This window comes from Amblyomma maculatum, chromosome 6 (genome assembly GCF_055883805.1).
Source record: "Amblyomma maculatum isolate TAMU_Amacu chromosome 6, ASM5588380v1, whole genome shotgun sequence".
In the NCBI taxonomy this organism is placed as follows: Eukaryota; Metazoa; Arthropoda; class Arachnida; order Ixodida; family Ixodidae; genus Amblyomma; species Amblyomma maculatum.
The window spans coordinates 34,501,717-34,526,160 of NC_139349.1; the positions used below are offsets into that span (position 1 = coordinate 34,501,717).

The 24,444-nt window shown below is 42.3% G+C and overlaps 1 protein-coding gene across 1 annotated transcript in view; it reads right to left on the bottom strand.

Moving 5' to 3' along the window:
- Positions 1–22,571, bottom strand: part of LOC146185476 (uncharacterized) — a 63,905-nt gene extending 41,334 nt beyond the window's left edge. Inside the window, exons 1-11 of the mRNA XM_084606433.1 lie at positions 22,408–22,571; positions 15,608–15,739; positions 13,812–13,925; positions 12,117–12,248; positions 10,957–11,064; positions 8,916–8,981; positions 7,288–7,419; positions 5,120–5,254; positions 3,913–4,038; positions 1,069–1,157; positions 169–221 (exon numbers count right to left, since the gene is read on the bottom strand). Coding sequence (XP_084462559.1) covers positions 169–221; positions 1,069–1,157; positions 3,913–4,038; positions 5,120–5,254; positions 7,288–7,419; positions 8,916–8,981; positions 10,957–11,064; positions 12,117–12,248; positions 13,812–13,925; positions 15,608–15,739; positions 22,408–22,501 — 1,181 coding nt within the window. The 5' untranslated portion in view covers positions 22,502–22,571. The remainder of the gene's footprint in view (positions 1–168; positions 222–1,068; positions 1,158–3,912; positions 4,039–5,119; positions 5,255–7,287; positions 7,420–8,915; positions 8,982–10,956; positions 11,065–12,116; positions 12,249–13,811; positions 13,926–15,607; positions 15,740–22,407) is intronic.
- Between the last annotated feature and the right edge of the window lie 1,873 nt (positions 22,572–24,444).

The window sequence follows — 24,444 nt, forward strand, 5'->3', positions numbered from 1 at the left end:
GCATCGAAGTAACGACATTCATGAAGTGGAAATCTCGTAGCCGGTTATAAATCTGCTAATTTAAAAGCCTTTGTTTTAAAATAAATTTTCATGCGAGTGTACTTTTTTAAAGAACATGAACGTGTCTCCTCCAAAGGCAGACAGGTTCGCCGATGCACGCTTACTTACGTGCAGTTTGCAACTTCCACAGCGTGCACCTGAGCGCCGAGAGCCGTCTTCATCTGAAAAGAAAAATCTGAAATTGATATGGAAAGAAAACGATATTCTGGAAAGTGCCAGTTGAATAAATGATATAGATGAAGATTTTTCTGGCGAGTTTATGGCGCTAACTACCATTACATTACTCGCGTGCTTTCTTGCACAGGAAGAACTCGGCCGCAAGGCGCTACGCTCGTTACATCCGTTATTCCCATTAATAACAGCAGTCATACAAAATATGTCGGCCGATTTCCTCTGGCACAGTCAAATGGTTAGAAATGACCGTCTGCGAAATGGAATAGAGAAACTTCTTGTAAAGATATTTAAGGGCTGAGCCTGTTCCACGGCTGCTGCTTGGAAGAGCGCTTGGCTTAATCAGTGCTAAACGAGTACTGTCCTACATAAAAAGACATGCATTAATTATTATAAACTGAATAGCATATGTTCAAGCTTCGATCTGGTAGACATTTTTTGTGGTTCGCTTTTTTAATTTCTGTTTGAGACAAATGCTCAAGTAATTTCTTAACAAAGCAAACTGAAAGCTACAAAGTTTCCACAGTACAGTGGGAACAAATAAATAAATAAACAACAATGCTATTGGCATATTCGGAAGGTAAGCACTTTCTGTAATTACTTGTTTCGCACAATAAACCGTCATAGCGTAAGAACTTTCCGGCTCACGTGCAATTAGCAATTGAAGTCATCACTTGATTACAGAATATTCAGAGACTCGTCTTTTCACACACTTCTTTTACTTACAACCACTTCGCTTTTATATATATGGACGTTCATTCATGCTTAGTTTGCCCTAGTTAATCCCAACTTAGACAATGAAGCACAGAGACGAAAGGGATAAAAGGTGTCACTAACCGCTGCCTCAACACGTGGCACGTACACGCTGCAGTCTTGCGATTCAAGCGAGATGTTAGGCGTGAAAGACACGATGTAGTAATATTGGCCTGCAATAAAGAATGTTTCAGAGCCCATTTAATTCTAATGTTTGTGAGTTAACTTTTTACGAGAGTTCTAAACGGGGTAGAATAAAAAATACAAAAAGTAAGCAGTCGGCACACACTGCTAGCTACGAAGCCGTCACTACAAAGCGTGGTTTAAGCAATCGGTAGCCTGCTTCAAATAAATTGTACCCAGCAAGCTCGGAAGAAACTAAATTAATCAGACAATGTTAGTAGGGGAGAAATTTTAACGGGCGTCTGCATGCAGTGCGTAAACAAAACGCCCATTATTTGAAGAAACTGCTAAAGTGATATGTGATATTGAATTGAGGAGCAGTACTTTGTTTGGAAGCAAGGCGATTAATGCTGTAAATAATTATCGTTATGCGAAAGCTCCCATATGCTTCATGATGTTCCAGGGTGGAGATTTATGCTACTAAACTTCCAGGTTGCCAGAGGATGAGCACTGATATTTTTAAATACACTAAGTGATTAGGAGGTCGCGTTTTGATAAACTAGCTCTTTTTGAAAAGTTGCCTCGCTATAGGTATCCACAGAGGATGCCAAAAAATAGCAGAACAAATGTCAGTAGCTGTTATTCTCTGTTCATTTGGGGTGATATCAGGAGTGATTGTGATTGCCATGCATGTATTTTCATTACTTAATATTTTAAAGAGGTCATTTATGAGGATTAGTTGCTAGGTCATCATGAACCGATTGCGAAAATATATATTACACTAAGATTGACTAAGAACATCGTTAAAGTAGATTACACAGCAAAAACAAAATTTTGATGCTGTTTGTAACCAGAGAAGAAAAAAAAGGCTGCAACACTTTGAAATGCTTTTCTGATTATCAAAGAAACTCACGAATAATTCTATATAGATTAGTTGCTAAATATAGCGCAAATAATGAGATGTTTTGTCCGTTTAATATTTGAGTAACTATAGAAATAATATATTTTAACATGCAGCTGCCAATTAACGCTCAGAATCCAAACATCATTATTTCTTCTCGCATCTTATCGCCAGAAATAATATTACATCAAAATAAATTTTATAACTTGCATGCGGTTTTGTCAGTGTTGCCTTCTGCTAAGATAAGCATATCTACATGAAAGAATGGTAAACACAAGGAGATCTAGCTGCATTATGATGAAATGTTTTATCGAAAGAAAAAAGGGAGTGGGATTTATGTAAGGTTGGTGGGATGATTATTCCATAATTGTGTTGGCTAAGGCCGCCGTCCTCCCTCTTTTTACGAGGGCTCACTGGCCTTTGAGGTCTGAGCTCGACAAAGCTAACTCGCATCCTTCCCACGTTTGGCTGTTTTATAATAATAAGACATTGTTAGCCTGGCAGGCCCATGCCATAACCTAATTTGCTTTTTTCCCCCAAAATTTACATTCCGATGAGAAGGAATCCATCTCCATAGCGTGCAACTTTACTGTATTTTTAAATGTCACGGTTTGTAATTGTCGTAAATTACACTGTTGGGCTTTATCTAGTCTATTTAAAACATTCGGAAGACGATTACGATGCTTCCTAATGCGAAATTTGAGCGCTGTTATTTAAGCGCTTTTGCAATATATCGAGGCAAAGAATTTGAGGTATGCTTGTTGTATGTGCGGATATGCGGATGATACCACGGATGATAAGATATGCGGATGATACCACGGATGATAAGATATGCGGATGATACCACGGATGATAAGATATGCGGATGATACCACTTTAATGGCAGAAAGTGAAGTGGAACTCAAGAGACTTCTGATGCGCGTACAAGAGGAGAGTGAGAAGTTTGGGCTTAAACTGAACATTAAAAAGACAAAGATCATGGCGTCTTGCCCTATCAAGTCCTGGAGCATCAATAGACAAGAAGTGGAAGCTGCGACAGATTTTCTTTTCTTGGGCTCCAAGATTACCTCGGAAGGAGACTGCAGCCATGAAATAAGGAGACGCCTGCTTCTGGGAAAGAGAGCAATGGTTAGCCTTGACCGCCTAGTAAAGAGCAGAGACATTAGTCTGCCAACCAAGATCCGTATAACTCGTGCTATGGTCTTTCCAGTTGTGATGTATGGATGCGAGAGTTGGACTGTGGAAAAGGCTGACCGTCGAAGAATTGACGCGTTTGAATTGTGGTGCTGGCGGAGACTCTTGAGAGTTCCTTGAACTGCCAGAAGGTCAAATCAGTCGATATTGTCGACCATAAACCCTGACTGCTCATTGGAGGGTCAAATTCTAAAGTTAAAGCTCAGCTACTTTGGTCATCTGATGAGAAGAGAGGAGTCGCTGGAGAAAGATTTGATGTTGGGAAAGGTTGAGGGTCGCCGGAGAAGGGGTAGGCAGCGAACGCGATGGTTAGATGGCATGCTCGAGGCACTGCAAATGAAGTTATGTGATGTTAGGAAGATAGTGAGAGACCGGAAGGCGTGGCGTGACATGGTCCATAGGGTCACGAAGAGTCGGACACGACTGAACGACTGAACTGTTGTATGTATGTGCAGTTACAAAGTGTTCTTTATTTTTCTCACGACACAAATAGAAATTCTCAAGAAAAGAGAGAGAAGAGCCACGAGCGAGCGGCGTCGAGCTCGTAGCGCTACTTTCCTTTCTTAGAAATCCTATTTGGTTCGTGGCGCTCATAAGCTCAGTTTCACAGGCAACGGCACGGATGGCGACGCGGCTCAATAACAGAATAGGCGCATAATAGCTAAACTCTAACACTGTCCGTCAGTGTACAATGTTATCAGCTCACTCACGCAGTGTGCATCTCTCGCCGGGGATGTCATGTTTGCGATGCTTCCATGGGCACACGCACTCCTGCTTCCCATAATTCAAAGTGCAGTCCAGAAACCTCTCGTGGCAGTCGTTGGCGGTGCACCTGTCTAAATATGCAGATGGGGAGACAATAATAACTTTCGTCTCGCTATCAGGAATAATTCTGAATTTTGGGAGCAATTCAACAGATACTTCAGGTTACCCGTGCAGTTTGGTTGGTTCTGCGGGCCTATACTCTCCCCGCACCGAGCTCGTTCACGTCCCCACAAGGCGATTAATAATACGTATATCATAGCAATGCATGGCATACTGCCAGAAGAATATGAACTACAACTTTAGGCCATCCTGACACCATAAGGGTAGATGTAATGTGTAATAATGCATAAAACAAGCAAATATTAATCTTTTGATAGCAGAAAGTAAATACTAAATAAAATCACATCCTTAACCTTTTCTGATTCAGCTAGGTTCTGATTAAGATTTGATTAATCTGATTAAGTTCCGATTAAGCTCGGTAACAGTACGCACAGTACTGTCATCGGCTGAGCCAATGCATGTCCATTTGATAGTTTATGTCTTCGACGAGGGCAATTGTCATTTCTGAAGTCAAGGAACATGCTTATAGGAAGTACAATTTACTTCTTCCCGACTTCTCTAACAAATGTCGATAAATAATTCCACTTTGCGCGAAAAACCATGAGCCTTTGAAACACAATAGTTACAGTGTTCGATCAAAGAATAAAAAACTGAAACCGCCAGAGCAGGTTTGTTCAGATTTCTTTTCCCCTACAAAGCAAGAACGCGGCGAGTCTGAAATAATGTTGATGCATCTACGACAGACATTTAACCTGTGGCAAATAAGCATTTTGGGCTCGAGATTCTAGATATTATGCATACCGAGGCCCAAAAAGCTACTGAACACGCCGTTAAGTTGCAAAGTTACCAACAGGCGCCTGAGCATGAAGGTGATGTGATTGCCCGGAAATGCTACTCGCATTCCGCGTAGCACCATTCTCTGGGTCATTAGGGCAAAGGGCTCGCATGCTCGCATTTTTGTACTTGATTTTTTAAGGGTATTGCTTTTTAAATGATGAGAAAAACTTCTCAAGGCTGCCCAGAAGGACTCTAAATTGTATGTAATTCGTGTCGGAAATTCCTGCCGCCAAAGTGTTCGAATCAAATGCTTACTTGAACACACTCCGTCGACAATCTGTTGGTGTTCTGTGCATTTGCAAGTCACGTGATGATCTTCCACGGTGCAGGTTTGGTCTGGTCGACATAACTGTCTCTCTATTTCATTACAAGGGTTGACTTTCTTGACCTCTGCAAGGTAATTCTGGCAATAAGGACCAAGAAAAAAGTGGTCTGTACGCGACCAGACCTCAGAGTACCTATACATGCCAGGATATTGAGATTTAAAAGGCATGCTTCAACTTATTGTCTATAAAAGGTGCCATTCCGTAGGAAGAGTTCATCGTAAATACAAGAGTATACATTCCACTGTACACTTTTGTGTAATGTCCATCACGACCATTTTATCTGTTCTATTCTTTTCAGTAGTCTGCGCACTTTCCAGCTGAAGGAGAAATCTCTCGCACATTTTGCCTAACTCATATTGGACACAAAACAAAACTTCAATGCTGCTAGTTCATAGCTCATGCGCGAATAAATGCGTCCATAAACGAGGTCCGTAGATGATTATCACGATCGAACATCAAAGCGCATTTTGGTATGTGTCTCAGTTCATTTCAAAATATGAGGGTCTTTCGAATAGCCATCTTCCCAAAGCGCGTATCATAGACATGGTAGTGCAAAAATGATGCAAACTTTGAAGGTAGCACAATCATGCCGCTACAGCAACACCTCGTGTCGCACAAACGTAAAGAGCTATTCAAGTTCAGGATCAATGATAATTAGCTCTCAGCCGGCTCCGCAACGCCACGCTAGTACTTTGCGCCATTGCGCATTGCCCGGACATGAATCAATAAAAAGTGGCGCATAAGTACAGGGACCTAAAAGTGGTGCTTCGTGTAGGTCGCTATTATGCGTGAATTTGCTGCTGGCCTGAGAACAGTGATGCTCCGCAAGTCGTAGCCACGCGGAGCCATGTTCCCGCTAAGTGTGATTGACCCTGTACATGACGCAGTCGATCAGCTAGCTCACATGTAAACGAAAAGGAACACAAATAAGAGGACCGAATTTTCTTTTACAGATGTCACTCACTGCCTTGTCACCATCGCTAGTGGTTCTATTTCATTGAACTATTTAACACAAGTGAAGTGATCTGTAGTAAAAGAAAATGCTGCGTTTGTCGTCCTTTATAAAGAAGGGAACCACTCAAAAGGATAAAGAAAAGAGAATAGGCATACGTTATGACGCCTGGATTGCAACTGTGTCTAATTGAAAACATGTCACCATTAAGAATCGAGATAGTAGTATAACTTTTAGATATGTGCGCTCACTAGGAAAAGGAAGTTTTCTTGCAGGCTTAAGGTGTTTTTCGGTATTATTGCCCGGAGTCAAACACTGATTGTGCTGCGCATGCTGGGCCCGAGGTGTGTTTTGATGCAATTGCCTGGAGCCGAACGTTGATTATGCTGCTCATGCTCTGTTAGACGTGCTGGGAGGTTGCTGTTTTTCAATAAAGTCCAGCTGCCATTCAGTCGTCGCGATGTAAGTTCTGGGTTGGTTTAGTTCGTAGGGTTTAACGTCCCAAAGCGACTCAGGTTATGAGAGACGCCGTAGTGAAGGACTCCGGAAATTTCGACCACCTGGGGTTCTTTAACATGCACTGACATCGCACAGCACACGGGCACCTTGCGTTTCGCGTCCATCGAAAAGCGACCACCGAGGCCGGGATTCGATCCCGCATCCTTGGGAACAGTAGCCGAGCGCCGTAACCACTGCGCTACCCCGGCGGGGTTGATGTAAGCTCTTCTCTTGTCCTTGTTGCTGCTGACTGGTTCCCCTCTTCATAATATACCAACTGGCCCAGATATATACTCTTGATCGTTCTTGTGCAGTGAACAAATAAAATATAATTTGCTATTTTTGAGTGGCAAAGGCGTTATCAGCGTCACATTCCAAGTGTACTACTTTGTTCACTGACTTCATCTATATATGTTGGCAGCCAGAAAAGAATGAAGCAGCGCCGGAATGGGTCGTATAAATACTAAAAATACAATACCCTTATCTGTCAGCCGAATACTTATTGTTGAAGCAATGAGGTTTGTTAGCACCCGGTTCCATCGTTCACAGTGAATCGCAATTTAGCCTTTCACTAAAGCAAGCAATCGCATGAAAGCAAGTACATATAGTTCTCTTCGGCAACTGCAGCGTCAGCACGGAATTATTACCTTTGCACGTGACTCCGTCTTCGGAGACTGCGCTTCCCTCTTTGCAGCTGCATTCGTACGGCCTTTCTGGCTTATTCACTCCCCTGCATCCATGGGGACATATCAGCCTTGCTTCATGCGCGGAGCACGCATCTAATGAACAGAAAGAGCAATATGCTTTTGTTAGAGAAAATCGATGTTTTTTGCAAAATTCAACTGACTAATGCTTGCTCGAAAACAAAATGCTCGTACGGAGGAAAGAAACAGCTTGCACAGACTTCGAGAAGTTATCGGCCAGAAGGAAGCAGTGCGTGAACAAGAATGTGGAGAAGAGTCAAACCTATATACAGTTGTGCATTCGACTGTCTCAGTCTTCCGTGCAGTTTTGCGTACTGTTTTCTAACAGTTGGCACGGGGACCTGCGCTGCCGAAGTAGCACACACTCGGGATGTTACAGCAGACACTGACTGCAGAATTATCATTCAAAGTGGAAAAAACATTCAGACATGATTCGCAGGGACTATTTTAATTGCGTAAATGAAAACACATTCCCAATTGGAATGCTGTGGGAGCGTGTCGGTTAGAGTGGCCCGACTGTAATAGAAGCGTGGGCGAAGCATCTTATGAAAAACGTAACAGTGTCTAGTGAACGTTTTCTTTTCCTTCCGCACTTGTACATTTTATTAACTTATGACGTTTGAAGCGAGGGTGCAAATGCAAAACGACTTGTATGTTTCATTAGTGCAAAAGCACTGCTTCCTCCTCAATCCCAATAACTAATCTTATGGGGTCCCTGAGCCTCTGCCATAGCTGCAGGGAAAATGAACGCCGTGCGCAGGATATTTGAACCAAGATATATTTTGTTGGAAGCCAGTACTCCGCCGCATCCGATTAACCTGTGTGCTAAATTGCAGCACACTCTTCATCATACTTACGCAATGTGCATTGCACGTCGTCGGCTCCATCAAATGGATTTAAACACACCACCTTTGCATTATTCTCTTAAGGTGCCTTAATGGTGAACGACTGTGTCTATTCGGTTTGGTCCATGACCAAAAATAAATTTGTGTGACTCGAAAACTCAGTTGAAGCACGTACAAAAGTGACTTAGATCCTCATACAGATAAACTTTGCCTATCCCCAAATAAACTTGGCTCATCGTCAAAATTTTAGTCGCCCAAACTAAAATTATTTTGGAAATTTCTTAAACATGGATGGACAGTCGAGATTTGCACACTTTCAATCTGTACTGTTTTGGCTGACGGAGTCAAACCGTGTATCACTTTCTTTAAACGGGTTTCATTATTAACCTTATGGCATGATTGCGTGAATGTAAGTTCATTTCAAGCAGAGGCAGATATTGGCTCATAACACAGGGCAGCAATATTGTTGCGGCTGCGCTTGTTCTACGTAATTTTTTCTCGATTATACAGTTTCACCATAGGTGATGCGGTGCTTAGGCTATCGATGGCTGCACTCTGTGGGAAGCGTCAGGCAGAATCGGACAATCGTGCATCATGATGTAACCCATATTGAGGCTTATAGAGCTAGCTAGGATCATTTGCGTTGAACCCCACCAATTTGTTACAAGGACCGCTGCTTCACTTACACAGAAGAGGATAAACCAAGCTCTGCCAAACTCTTCTCACCTTGACACTCCCCGTCTTCCTGTCTGAGGGTACCAGGCGAGCAGTATGTACCATTTGGCGGCTGTTCTGAAATGATAATCAAATTAAGAGAGTCAACAGAAGGTGCGGTCACACACAGAAATTACTTTCAACTCGTGTTTCTTTGAAAATAATATAGCTGTGTTGACGTCGATGAGACCACAAGCGCATCCTTTTTGTTGCGCATCCTGTTCATAGAATCGGAAATGATGCGCAAGCCAAGCACATCACATTAATTATTAATAAATTTACTTTCGTAGCTCATGCAAACGCAACCACATGTCATTAGAAAGATAAATAGCTGAAGGCCAGGGGCTACTGCTTAATTCCGAGGCAACGACAATATTGCTTGACCACTGCAGATTAGAAAAGAGCCTAGCAAAAAAAAAAATGTTTCTTGATGCTTTCACCTTGCATAAAAGTCCACTGGTTGATTGCCAGAGTAACTACTACAAATGATCTGTGCGCATACACGTTGCGTTACACTAAGCATATCTGACGGCGACTGCGTTTGTATGCACGCGACAGTGTGGAAGATAGCGAGATAGTTCGCCCACGCCGACAAAAGCAGTAAAACTTGCAAGTTAAACATGGCTTGCGCTTGCAACGGAAAGGGGCGATACTGTCGGTTTAAAACGTATTACATTTCCATAGCGCAAAGGTACAAAGCAGTTTGCGGTGAGCCAGAAAGCACCAAAAAAATGTAAACTGGCTGCACCTGACATGCTGCCTTCGCTTTCAATATGTCACCGTCGAGGCTCCATCGTTCCAGAGATAATGCGCTATATACAAACGCTGGTACTTCATATTCGACGCTATTGATGTAATCACGGCTATATAGAACATGATACCGCAAGTTCAGGCTTCTATATAGCATCAAAGAATGCTATATGGCATGGTCTAATACGCACAGTGTGCTACTGTAGTTTACTGACTAATATACCTTAAAGCCTCGCCACGCATACCGTGCCTTAATAAGCGAAGGCGTCAGGGGTATTTAAATTTCCGGTGGCAAGATTCGAAGACGCATTCCAATGTTTAACTTTAAATTCCTTCCCACTTTTGTTCGAAGCATTGTATTCCCGAAGAAACAGAGAAAAATAGAAGCAGATATAATAGAACAAGCGAAACTTAGCTATTTGTCGCATTGCTGCTACCTGTAGAAGAAATTGGCAATGAAACGCTCACTGCTGGCTGACTAGAATTAGCGCTAAGCTTACACAAACTCTCGCTTCTAGTGCCATAATCGTGTGACCCTGAAGATAATTCTGAGGTCACTTCTGTCACAGCCGCTTTGGGTTAGCACCACCCCGCACATAGTACTCAGTTCAACAGTTCAGCGTTTTATTTCATAGCTAGAAAGAAATGATGAATTTTCCCCAAGACATACATGGTAGTAGTAAATGGAATAAGACCCCGTAGCGTGTCTTTTTACACAAGGCACGCAAGAGGATAATCCATTGTCAGGCCTTAGTGAAAGATTAATTTTCGAATCATGAGTGGCATGCTCTTCAAAGCATGAATAACACAGCCTTTCACATTACTTGACATAGTGCACAATGTGAGATGTCACTGTGTCAATAACAATGCACATTGAACGCTTTCATTTTAATCCACATTTATTATTGGTCTTTTGTTTTCTTTTATTAAAAAGATGCATGTTTTTACTAGAGCTTCTTTTTTGGAATCTGTTTGACAAAGCTAACTTGTTCGGGCTGTGTTTTCGAATGCATTACGATATGGAACATCTTTCGGGTATCGGGTAGCGTTTTAGTATATTTTCAATAATATAGAATTAAAGATGTGATCTTTATTGTACCTAAGCACGACCCAAGGTTCGTGTTAAGTGCTGAGAAGTTTTATACATAAGTTAACTGCTATGTTTTATCAGGATTTACTTTATTCGCGACCTTCGCTATCGGCTGCGGTTGCAAGGTGAAAATTGTCTCCTCAAAGGCTCGCTTCCTAAAGCACCATTATGCATACTGGAAACACTTAAAGGGCCAAAAAGAAAGTAACATACTTGTGCAGTTGAGCTGGTCCCATCCTTCGCAGCAACGCTTGTCTCTGTCAAGCAGGCCTTTCTCGCAAAGCTCTGTGCAGCTGATGGTGGGGTACAAACATGTAGTGGCTGCAAAATGAAGTAAAGCAAAAACCTACTTCTGTATCTCATATTACGCAATTTTCAAAACCAACGCAAGGGAAATGCGCTTTTTTAGTTGCTTGATAATCTACGAAGTGACTCATGAAAATTTTCTTCGCTGCCGAAAAGAAGCGTTGTCACAAAAGAGATGAGAATACGCCGATGATTTCACATGTCTTCGGTGTACAGTCTTTTGTAATATTTTGGCTCAGATTACGTGAAACCAATTATGTATCGGCCGCATAGAACAGGAAGCCCTTCGCCCGCACTCTAACTTTCCATTGTTCTTCCAAAGCGTCGAATGTTAAGATAACTTGCGTGGCTAGTTGTTGTATGGTTGTAAATAAAATGCCAACACATACGAGGACAAGAACTTTGTTTTTGAGGCACAAGATAAGTCCGTGCAGCTTTCTTGCTTTCGTTTTTGTTTGCGCTTCTTTATTTCTGAAACTTTGCAATATGCGCCGTAATGTCGAAAGTGAGTTTTGTGGAAGGGCAGCGAACTAATTTCATAGCCATCGCAGAATCCTGAATCTTGTTTCTGTAGCTGAAGCTTGTTTCTGCTTCTCTGAGCTTCTAAACAAAACCTTGCCTGTCGTTTAGCTCTGGTTAAACCGGGTTGAATTGCGTTAGGAATACTTTGGTCTCCCGTTTCACATGGGATGGTTATGTCAGATTCAGCCTGCCAGGACCCCGGTAAATCACGTTACCCCCATAGGCCTCTATAGCACGTTCATACGGCTTGGTTAAAGCGGTGCTTTATATATGGGCTGGTAGCTAGGAGCTGCCACCTTGCGTCTCTCATTTCACATAGGACGTTTATGTCAGAATCAGCCTGCCAGGACCCTGGAATTCACGTCGCCCCTATAGGCCACTAAGGCACGTTCATACGGCTTGGTTAAACTGGATTTGGCTTGGTTAAACTGGCTGGATTCGTGGCCCTTGCCGGGACGACGCGACGGGTTGAACCCTGGCGCAGTATTGCTAACGCAATAAAACGCATTACTTAGCTGAACATAAATAATGGAAAGCGTACTCACGAACACATTTCTGGTTTACGTCATCCATTTTCGACCACTCTCCGCAGTCACATCGAGGTCCGTCGACCCATTTATCTTGAATAACAGCCTGGCCTCCCTTGTTCTTACATTTCCTCTGGAAGCCGATCTCCACTGCAAATATATTCAGAGGCGCGCAGTGAGATTACGTACCAAAGTGTGGCTTTTTCTGACCGCAGCTGCTAGCGGCAGTGCTGATGAGATTGAATTACTTCTTTTAAATTCAAAGCAGCAGTTTCCCCTTTACGCAAAGGAAATATAAAGAGTATTAAGTCCACATTCTATGGTGCTGCTCTCCAATATCTACATTTTTCAGCTTTGAGGGACAGTGTTCCATGGGAATTTTGAACACTTATTGGCCGATCACTGCTGGGCTATTAGGGTTCCACTATCGGCAGCGAAGACGCATAATTACGACTCCTAGAAGAGCGTTTAGAACCTGTAGATATTCTGAAAGACCTTTCTTGACGTGGAATTGAGAGTAAGCACCCTAGAGATAAACGCTACATACCTCTTTGCCTCTATTACTGTTTTCAAATTTAAACTCGCGCCACACCACAAAACTGTACTTAAATGCATGAAAACTTTCTAATGAACAAATACGCCTTTTTTTTTGGGTATGCTAACTCAGACCGCGCAATTCATCGCAACGCGCAAGCCAAGTGGTACTCATGGCTCTCGTTTTGCGACCTGGACTGCAGGCATAACAGTGACATTCGGTAGTGCTGCTTCGCTCACGACGTTTTGCAACAGCACACGTTATACAACCCTGTGAAAACAGCAACTGCAAAATTTGGAGCAGCTTCGCAGGCCATCTTCACTCTCACGGGCCGCCGCGGATCGCAGAGTAATACGAGCTTCTCATAATGCCTTCACCGAGTTTCTTCGTTCGGTGCTGCTTTTATCACCGTCCCCAGAAATTTCGCTTCTGGCTCGAACTCCAAGCTTTTAATGAAGACGAGAAAAACGGCTTGGTGTCTGCTTCGGCAGCTGTTTCACTAAAGACATCGGATTTAAGATTATTGATGCTCGCAGACCATAGCCTTGATATGGAACTTTCCTTTTTAATGAAACTTATCAACTGGTGGCAGTTAGTGAGTGTTTATGGTATTTACGCCCTTCTGGAGTCTTGATTCACTTCCTGAAATTGGGACTCACCGTGTTGAGCATATAAAAGATATCAGGTACTAATTGCAACTAAGCTGACGCTGAAGGCAAAACTAATCAAACGCACAAACAATGAAATTAATTCACGAAAGAGATTAAATTTTGATGGGTGGTTTGTGATTCTGCTGCACGTAGTAACTGGTCAAAATAATATTTGCGCGCCTTCTATACATCTCATTTGTTCAGGATTTATTATTTTTATAACGCTCATAATTTTTATTCAGTAATTATTCTTCGTAGTTTGCTTCAAGGAAGATTTGTGGAGGACCAACAGAAATGTATATTCACGTTTCACAGTTGTTCAGTAAGTGAGAACTCTTGACGTTCATTTCAAGCGCACCCACCGCTCATGGGGCCAAATAATAATTATATTACTGCCGTAACTATAGCCAGCGGGATAATGACGCTAAATGAATAAACTTTGTACGGAAACAGACTAGAGCCCTTGAAAAGTTATAGAATAATAACAGGTCTATAGATATCTAATGACGTTCTTCGCAATAACCTTACCTTCGCAGGAGTCGGTGAGATTCTGAATTCCTTTACAGGAGCAAGCAATCTTGTTGGCCCCTTTCGACTCACAGCTACCCACAGCACATTCTGCGGTCTTACAGGACGTCTTGTCTTCAAGGCGGTGGACATAGAAGGAAATTATAAATGAATGCAAAGTAATGAACGCGTCATTGTCAAACATGTCGCTTAGGAGACACCACAGTTGCCAGAAACGGTGATTCGCAGTCATCAGATTCAGATGTCATGTCTAAATCAACATAACTGAGCTGCACGTCCGCACGTTTAGAAGTAGAATTACGCCTCCCCAAAAGTAGATAATGAACTCTACTGTTATGTATTTGAAGTTATCAGAGACGACAACGGTATTTTCGTTGAGAGCTCCGCTTTGTGCAATTGAACAAATAGCATATGAATTTCTAGATCTTTGATTGCGCACTAGAGATGGTTTTGATTTGGTAGAGAAGTTTGACGCGAAAAAGTACGAGATCTTCTATGATGAGACATGAAGTAAGTTGTCCTTGTTGGAGTTTTAGGGCCAGATAGAGATTCTTTGAAAGATAGAGAGGTTGGCTGGACTGATTAAAGTCTAGCCTGGTACTCTGCACTGGGGAAATGGAGAAGAAAGAGGATCATGATGGGTGACGATGTGGGAGAAGGCATATGAAGAAATATACAGGCACGGCAGTTTGCTTTACAAGCCCGAATCGAGTCCGATGGCGCACACAAAAAAAAAACAGCAAAGAGCTCGCACTGCCTGGACACCTTTCCCTTTGTCCTGCCAAGCGCTCAGCAGCAGTTACTCCGACAGAGGCCTCCCGTCCAAACTCTTCAAGGAATCATTAGCACATTTATTTCCCATGCACATTTCTTTCATATGTGAATACCACTAGTGCTGAGTCAGGAATCTGACCTTGGTTACATCTGCCCGAGGCCAGAGTCCTGACTAAGCACAAATGATATACACATATACACACTAATCCTGACTATTAATAACGAAATCTGTAGTTATTGAAACCTGGCAAAAATTCTTGAGATAACGTAGCAGGTTTTAACTGCACAAACATGTTTCAACGAGGATAAATCTTTTTGTTTTACATATGTGCATCTTTGGGCGAGCAAGGTGCATTACACCTCAATTCAGGCTGATGCACTCACTGAAGGTAAATGCGATAGAGATAGCGAAAGAAACAATGGAAGCTACATTCGAGGTAAATATTCGGTTGGCAGCCGCGAACATGTAAGTTCTCATGAACGACGCGAACTTTTAAAAATGGGCTAGAATTCAGTTCCAGCCCAGTGATATCTTTTGAATGCCACAGGATAATGTTTGAATGGATCCCTGCCCACTGCGAGCTCCATGGAAATGAACAGGCAGATGTTGAAGCAATAAGAGCTCTCAGCAATGGCCTCCAAACAGCTGTGCCTTTTTCAAGAGCGGAATCGACGTGTCTTCTAATGAACTGCAATGAAAGAAGGGAAGTTACCTTCGTGGTAAATGTTCGGTTGGCAGCCGTGAACATCTACGTTCTCATGAACGAAGCGAACTTGTAAAAAATTGAATGAATTCAGTACGTATTCTGCAAGTGTCGTTCACCAAGAAGCTTGAAATTCTGACTTCCAAGCTGACACAGACACTGTATATGCGTTTGCGTCGTACCGCTGTCAACGTTAAAATCTACTCTCAGTATCCTTCGTTGCTGAAAGTAGCATCTTTGCAGCTATTGATGTCAATTTCTATTGCCTGCATTAAAACATGGCCACTAAGAAGAGTAGGTAGAGTAGGGACAACTCACATTGACAGCTCTTCTCTGCTGCGTCAAAGTACATGCCGCTTTTCGGGCATTGGCAGAAGAAGGTGTCATTCATGCTGGCAGGCACTACGCATTTCACGCTGCAGAAGGAGTTCCCGAAAGACTCGCAAACATCTGCAAAATATGACGGTCGAGTGCAATCAAATAGTAAATTGGTGCATGCATTGAGCTTAGAAATATGTATTTACCATTTCAGCTTGGAACAGAAGCTTACAAAAGAAAATTACTGAATTTTTGAGGATGCAAGGTGCGGTAGCTATCTACAGGTATAAAACCCAATGTCGGTTGCGACGGTAGCAAAAGACGCAGTTACTGCCTAACCTCTTTGTGGTCACCTAAATTGCAAGATAAAGAACAGAACGAATGAATGAGGCAGGGAAACAGAGATGAAAGACCTTCCGAAGTGGTGGGTTGTAATTAATATTCGACCACTCGCGTACCTTTATCATGAACTATTATCGCGCACTATACACGATTTATTCGCGTCTCGCGTCCGTTGAAGCGCGGTGGAGGAACATTAAGGAAGGAAAAAAGAAGACACAGTGATGGTTAGGTATGCAATTTGAAACGTGTGGATGTCTTAAAAACTGAAGTGGTGCTCTAGGAGCACAATGCTAACCGTGTTTAACAGACTTTGAATTTCCCTAAGCGGTTAGACAGGTAAATGCGACCATAAAAGGCGCTTTTTGGTAACACTAAGGTGCTAACGCATGTGGTGTGAGTTTCAACACATTCGTACTCCTCGCTGGGCTAGAGAGCAGAAAGAAAGCCTTGTCCAACCTGCAGCCTGAGACACAATACATGAGCTGAACACTCAAAGATGATTGCATGCCGCACACCGTGGGACTAGCTCGCACATACGAGTCGGATTTTACAACTTCGTGTACTACACATAACGGGCTGGCAAATGCTAAAGTGGAAAGACGCTTAAATTACTGGTGAGGTGAGCTTACCTCTAGAGCTTACGATACACAAATAAATTATTGGCAGAAAAGACAGTCTGCTGGAGACCAACTGCGCATCACGTAAAGCAGTTACCCTAATGATGATTTTTGCCCAGATAGGCTGATATGAACCATTAAGTTGGCGCTGTCACTAAACACTATCGGGAAAGACATTCGTTTATTCTACTTTGTCTCACTTTAACCGCTCATGGACATCTAAAATAATTAACTTTATTTGATGAAAAGGGGCTTTCTGACCTTGAAGTAAAATTATTGCACTTATAGTGAATATAAGGCTGTGCGTCTACGTGCTTTGTCTTTCTCAATGGTGTGAACACTTTTTGCTTGGTACACAGTGCTGGCATTCGTTCAGCTACACGCATGTTGATGCTTTACTACACAAACCTCAAGTTGAAAGAATAGAGATGTTTCTTTAAATCACAAATGAAATTGAGCAAGAAAATCGAAGCCTCAGTCCTGTAGCAAACTTTTCGACATAAAATGATATCTTAGTTTTGACGATGGGGGTCATCGTTAACCTGCGATTGCACAATGTCTCCACTGCATAAAAGGCAGAACCGGTGGGGCGGTAATGACGTACAGTGTAGAGAACAATAACTCAACAAACACACAAAGAAGGAATATTGTTGTTTCTGTGTGCAACCTAATTGTAAGTTCATTTTTTTATCTTGCATGCACTCTGAATACCAATTTCTGCACCCCTGCAGCTTTGTATAACTTTAAGTTAATTTCTACCTTTTCGCTGCTAACATGTTCACTTTATGTTCTCGTTGTCCCCAGACACACACATTCCATAGGGCAGCTTCAATCTAGCTTATATGTTAATTACTTCGCTCTAATACTTTCAAACCTGTTTTTTTATTGCGAAAGTATTCCTGCTCCCATTGCAAGAAACGCCGGTGGCTATTGTTCCCTAAAGTGGCTATACAATTACATCATCAGCAGCTACGCAGCAAGTAAAATTAGAGTAAAACATATATGATATCATTAGGCGATGCTAAAGGTGGCCAGAGCAGTTCGAACATCCACAATGAGTCGCTTGAGTGCATTCAGATTAATCCATCACCGAGACCAATAGCGCTGCCGACACCGCTATAAATGCCCTTTGTTTTGTATAATCACCACTGGCCGACCTGCACGTAGCATAGATTTTCCGAACATTCATGTAAAAAATAGGGCTCAACCGCTTGTCGCACAACATTTTGCGTGGCGGACACCATAATGTGTGGTACTGAACTTTCAGGTTAGCTCTCGACAGGGATTCGAACCAACGGCGTATGTATGTAGCTCCATTTGAATGCTTTCAAACCAAGGTTACGCCGAAAACAAGCCTCAGGTGGTGCTTAAAGCATGGAAGTATGCATCGTATGCATAAAGACACACAATACCAACAGAAACAACTTTATTCCGTGTCGTAACACTCATTCGTAAATATCTCGCGGTATTACATGCATTAAAATTTGTGCACATAATTCGTCTTAAGTGAGGCTGTTTCTTGGACTAGTAGGTAGAGTTTGCTTGTTTTGGCGAATCTTGAAGCGCGAAAAGGACACGGACGTCCGAGAGACAGAGATCAATGCGCTAATTAGCAAATTAATTTTATTAGGAGCAACGAAGCATATATAGGTATATACAGAAGAAAGCGTACCAAAAAAAAAAAGAGAAAGAAAGGTGGGACCCATCGCATGCTCTTGGTATTACCATCGAGAAACGCGGTTTTCTTTTCTGACAAGTTCAACGATGAAGTTCGGATGCAGCTGCATTCGTGCGAATAAAACGTCCCTTTATAATTTTAAGCTCAGATCTCTACTTGCTCCCTTCCGCAACAGTGCAACTACCCGAATAATGGCTTGCAGATTTTAATAGGCCAGTCATAGCAGGGATCAGACAAGTTACGATTCCTTGGTTGTGCCACATTGCACCTTGTGTGCTGTCAGTCTTTCATTGAAACGTCTATAAATTTACCCTATGTATACTCGACCATAAGTCAAAGGATTAAGGAATACCATCCCTCGTGTGCACTCCGCAAATTTACTTTTATGCCCCTTAGTGCATCCATTTGGTGTCGCTTTGAACCGGGTTCGTGATTCTGCACAGTAGTCAAGAAAGCAAATGTGAGGCTGTTTTCTCTACCCCAGAAAAATTGTCAGAGTTGTGCAGAATCACGAATCCGGTTCAAGGTGGTCGAAAGGAATGCACTGAAAGGAATAAAATTAAAAGAGGCATAAAAAGTAAGAAACAATTTTATCGGTGAACTTGCCAGAAAAAGAAATCGCCTTCCTCGATGGTCATGGCATGAGAGCGCGATGAGTCTCATCTTGCTTCTTTCTTGGGGCGATTTCTTCTGTAATATGCTTCAGTGTCCCAAATAAAATTCGGTTATAGGTTAGCGTCTTGTTCTGTGCCTCTCTGACGTCCCTGCATTTTTTCCTCTTTGGGCTTAGCCAAAATAGGCTTCCTAATGTCTCAGCGCCCCTCCAAGCAGGTGTCGTTTTGGGCCCTTAAAGACAGATAACCCAGACCTGTGCCGTCCTAATTTGATATTTTAAGATTCTAACTTGAGCTTCGATTGCCAAAGAAATTGATTACTGTATAAGTGGCTATTTATTTTTCTAGGCTTGCTAGTGCACGCTTGTCAAGACAAGGCTTTTTTAACAACAAAAAATTTTAATTGTCATTGTGACTGACTTATTGTCTTTTTCCTCGCTTTCACTTCGGCTCAGTTATTTCACTTCGAGATTCTTTATATACATCTCGTTCTCATCAAGCTCTTTGTCTTAGTAGCGGACATTATACCCTGAATAAAAATGACACATTATAGTGTACTCCATTCGCACGAACGTACGCGAAATATTTACGGGAGTCCTGAACTCCAATATACTAAATTAATTTCCGGAAAAAAACACTTATATACCTTAGCTATTATGACGATATTTTTATAATACAGTAGCATGGATCAGAATCACCCCAGTCGTTCGTCTAGCATCTTAATAATCATCACAGTAGCATTGAATTCACTTGTCAGTCATCACAATTCAAAGTCGACTTTATCAGCACCACGGTGTCAGTGGAAAATGAAAAACTTAAAACATTCTTGTACAGAAAGCCGACGGATAAGCAACAATACCGAGATTTTACCGTTCATCATCAGAGACATTGCAAGCAAGGAATATTTGTAGGACAGGTGACACGGCTTAGAAGTATATGTAGCGATGATAATGATTACCTAAACGAAATACATTCATTCAGAGCAACAATAACTCAGAGGAGCTACCCCGTAACTTCCTTAATATAGCCCTCAAAATAGCAAACACTTTAAATCGCAACGATGTGCTCACGAAACGACAAATGGCCAACACTGAACGCCAGCCGTCTTCTGTAACTAAATACGCCAATGCCCTTCGAAACATACAAAATATTTCGCGGAAATACCACCCCATATTATCGTATAATGAACGCCTGAAGAAAATATTCCCGAAGGAACCAAGGGTAGTATACAAACGTAATACAAACCTCAGAGATATTTTAGCGCATTCTATACTCGACAATAAGCATCCAACACAACCACCTCCTTGCTCTTGACCCAGATGTAATACGTGCAGTCATATACAAAAAGACACCACGGTTAAAAGTATTGCAAGCGATTTTACTTTTCCCCTAAAATCAGGCCATAGTTGCACATCTCCAAACGTTGTCTGCCTACTACAATGCTCCTTCTGACATAAACACTACATAGGAGAGACAGGACAATCAATGAACATAAGGTTTAATGGCCATCGGGCAGACACAGGCAAAAATCTCCCGAAAGCAGTTTCCCAGCATTCCAATTAGAAGGACCATAAATTCAAAGAAATAAAATTATATTTCTCCAGGCAGGCTTCAAATCTGTAAGGGACAGAAAATATAAGGCATATGTAATCCATAAATATTGAGCGTTGGAATCAGCAGGAATAAATATCTTTAAAGGACCGTTAGAATTCCTTAATTATATTCCCTGTGCACCATAGTCGGAAAACAATCCCATATAGAGTTAATTGTACAGTTTATTCACAGCAGATGTACACTCTCTATACCCCCTCCGCAATAGCATAAGCTGGATGTGTTTCTCTAAATACAGTTCCTTCTTATCCTCTCCTGTCCTGCTGTAGCCCTTGAACTTTTCTTTAGCATGTCAGGTGTGGTTCACCGTCCTATTCATCATCCTCGTCTGAGCGACAATGATGTATTTCAGCTCGTTAATTCATCACAATCAGGCCTGGTAAAGTCCATTGCTGAACATAGCTAGGCGTCTCCCGTATTCATCAAGGTAACTCTGTAACCTTATCCCTGCAAAATTCCCAATTTCATTCGCCCACCAGACATTCTACCGCCCTCTGCTACGTTTGCTTTCTTATTTTATTCATCTGTCGCTTTGATGGGGCCGTCGGCTATCTTTTCTCTACAGACTTCACCCTCCTGCTCCTTGCCTGCGTAATGCAAACATGTCGAAATGTCTCAGCGAGGACGGACGCACTCTATTTCATCGTAATATTTTTACTTGGACACTCCTCTGTTAGTCACTGTGAGTTATGTCGGGTTCTAACCTAGAGCCAATATGTAGTTCGATAGTTTAGCTGTCGAATCGAGCTGCGCAAAACTGTTTGGAGGGGTACATATAAGCGACAAATAAGATAACATTCCATTTTGGACAACGCGAATTAGTGTAACTTTGCAGAAAGCACAGTTGAGACGCGGGTTACTGATAAGAATGGCTGAAGCAATCGTCTTGCGAGACCATGAGTGCTATGCGCTATCATCACAGCGGTGACACCCGGAGTTAGAAAATTACGATTATCTGAAGGGGCCCAAATTGCTTAGAGATAAAGAAAATAGCAAAATAAAACACGTGCGCTTATAACCGCAACTTTTAGCACACTTCGAACATAGCTCCTTTCCTGAAACATTACATCTACTTGGCTTTAGCCAAAAAATAGTTGGACATTAAATATGCAATCTAATTGTTCATAAAATGTGGAGTACGGCTCATGGTTTTTCGCGACAATTGCAGTATGCCAGAAAAGAAGACGATAAGACCTTCGTATTTTGCCGTCATACTTATGACAGGTGACGTACTTTGAAGGCTGAATCCCACTCATTTTAGTTTAAGATCCTCATTAGCAAAAAATACTTATAATAAATATGAAATTTCAAAAGTTATAATGTGCTTGACTTTGAACAACAGGTATTCATACCATGCGAGCCGTTTCGGTCCCGAAACTATGATTCCACCTTCGCACAGCTTTGTCAGGCATTTCAGTTCAAAGAAACTCAGGTGTGCAAACAGAGGGAAGTAAAGGTAATACAAAAAATGCAAAATGTAGTCACTTAATATATACTCCCCTTTGTCTGTTACAGTTTTCAAGAACTTTGTTGCAGATGTATAATTACCGACTTGCCCCTCAGTCGCTGAATACACAAGACACATTATGACACCCTTATGACACGCGTCTGAGGGCGCCTAGCACCTTTGTTATATCGGAAGTTGCCCAGCGAGTGGTACCCGGTCTATGCGTCGTTGTTCCACGTCCAACCCTCCCAATATGCACTGCTACATTAATGAGTGGTCGGTTCTCTTACGTAAATTAAAACCTCCCCGAATTACAAACTCGCATGCATACGGGGGACTCCTCAAACACCATTGCTCCTCCAAGCCACCTTTCTTAAGTAATTTTATCTGGTCGAAGAAGCATGCCATGGCTTACTGAGCATTCATTCGGTGATGTAATCATTCGGTCATCTGCTCTAACCCAGCAGCCTCGTGCTACATTCAGAACTCACCTTGGGGATGCCCATCCTTCTTCAAAGTGACCCTATCGCTGTCTGCTGTAGCAGTTCGGCAGATGACCGCGGCGAACAAAACCAACCGGATCATTCTTGCTGCGCAGTTCAGGTTGGACGCAGTCTTTCTTGTTCTTTTCAAAGCAACGCAGTCCTACTGCAAATACACATTCCTACCAGCACTACAGATCCTAACACTTACAGGCAATTGAAAGGTAAGCTGTGCGAAAGGGCAATCAATAGAGAATGGAGGACGTGCCAAGTGGAACCGAGCACTACAGATCCTAACACTTACAGGCGATTGAAAAGTAAGCTGCGCGAAAGGGCAATCAAAAGAGAATGGAGGACGGGCCAAGTGCAACCGAGTTTATTGTTCGCATTCATTCCTTTTTTTTTTCTCACTATCGGCGCTATAGAGACGCGACGCTCTCTTACGCGGTCTGGATAAGATAATTCCGGCATTGTGCTCTTACGTCACCGTTAGAGTATAGTAGCATTTAGGCCATCGGTCAATGCCCCTATTAGTCTGACACGTGCGAGTGGCGCATGCCTTTTGCCCTGTCTCGCACTTATCCGATACGAGGTTCTCTCCCTTTTCAGGATGCTGTGCTGAGAATCACTGGAGATGCTATTGTTGTGTAACGTAGTGCAGTTAAGCCAACCAGGTCTTCATGCTAAATCCTTTGACAGTGCAGCTTTTAGAGCCCACTAGAGCACTTTATTTTGATAAATGGATTACCCAAGCGCAGTTTAACATCTCGAGCTCCTTCTTTACAAGGTGAGGTAGCAGAGAGGGGAATTTAGAACGCGGATATTGAATGTTTTGTATTTGAAATGCTTACCGGCTCACGTTTTGAGTCGTACAAAACGGCGTGACTTATTATACAGCAGGAGGCTTTGAAAACCCATTTGTTGAAGCTGGGCTAAATTTGTCTCTAAGCAGCATTCGGAAAACATCTGGCTGGTTTGAACGGTCATCATTCATTTCAAGCAGAATGTGTGTACAGTACGTGTTGACCAGAAGTCGGTGTATTTCAAAGTCGTGTAGCGGGACTTGTGGAATCGGTGCAAAGACAAAATCCGAGGGGTGACGACCAGGACGAACACTTCCATTCACCGTAAAGGAATGAGAGCTGAGGACAAATATAAGATTGTCTACATCGCTACAGTAATGCAGTACAAACACAAAAAAACTACTGTCACCATATACGTGTCTATCTATATGCTAGAAAGATGCAGAACACGTAATACAATTTACACCATAACCTTGCTATTGAGCCAGTGAAATGCTTGCGCCGAAATTGGTTTTTTCCGCCGATCCCAGATGCGCACTCATGCTGCTATATTCACATTAAAATGGCGACAACCTGCACTTTTCTGTAACGTAATGAATTTGAATTAATTTACAGGGAGGGTTTTTGCGCACTTTACTAGCCGCCAAATCTGCCTGTTCTCCTGCACAAAACTTCAGCCTACATAGACACAACCAGGTAATCAAGTTGTGCTAGAACCAGTAACTGGTCCAGTTATCCTCAGTTTCCTTGAAGGAGATTTAGAACGCTAGGAAAGCACAGCGACCATACAGCGTGGCATAGAAGAGAAAGGTGAGGTGATCGGTGAGTTAGTTCCATCCCTGTTGGAGGATGATCTTTTTTCCTAAATGTATAAATAAACGTGACTCGTTTTCAGCTGACGACGTCATTTGATTGACGGGTAGAGTGTGAAGTAGTCGCGGATTTGAGGTATTGAAATCGCGAACATATGCCGCGTACTATAAAAAAAGGTTAGAACCCTTAGTTGCGTTTAGAGAATTTGCGTGTGTAAAAGCCTAACTCGTAGGAGTTAGTCAGCGGGTTGTATTTTTTTCTGCAATGTATTTAAGGTTAAATCCTAGTAATAAAGAAAAGTGTGACATTTTCTGTGGATGGACGAACACTCATGACCTATAAAAACTTTCGCATTAAAAGCGCGTCCTGGGCAGGAATAGAACCCCCCACCTTCTGTGTCCCAGACAGGCGCACTAACCACTACTCTAAA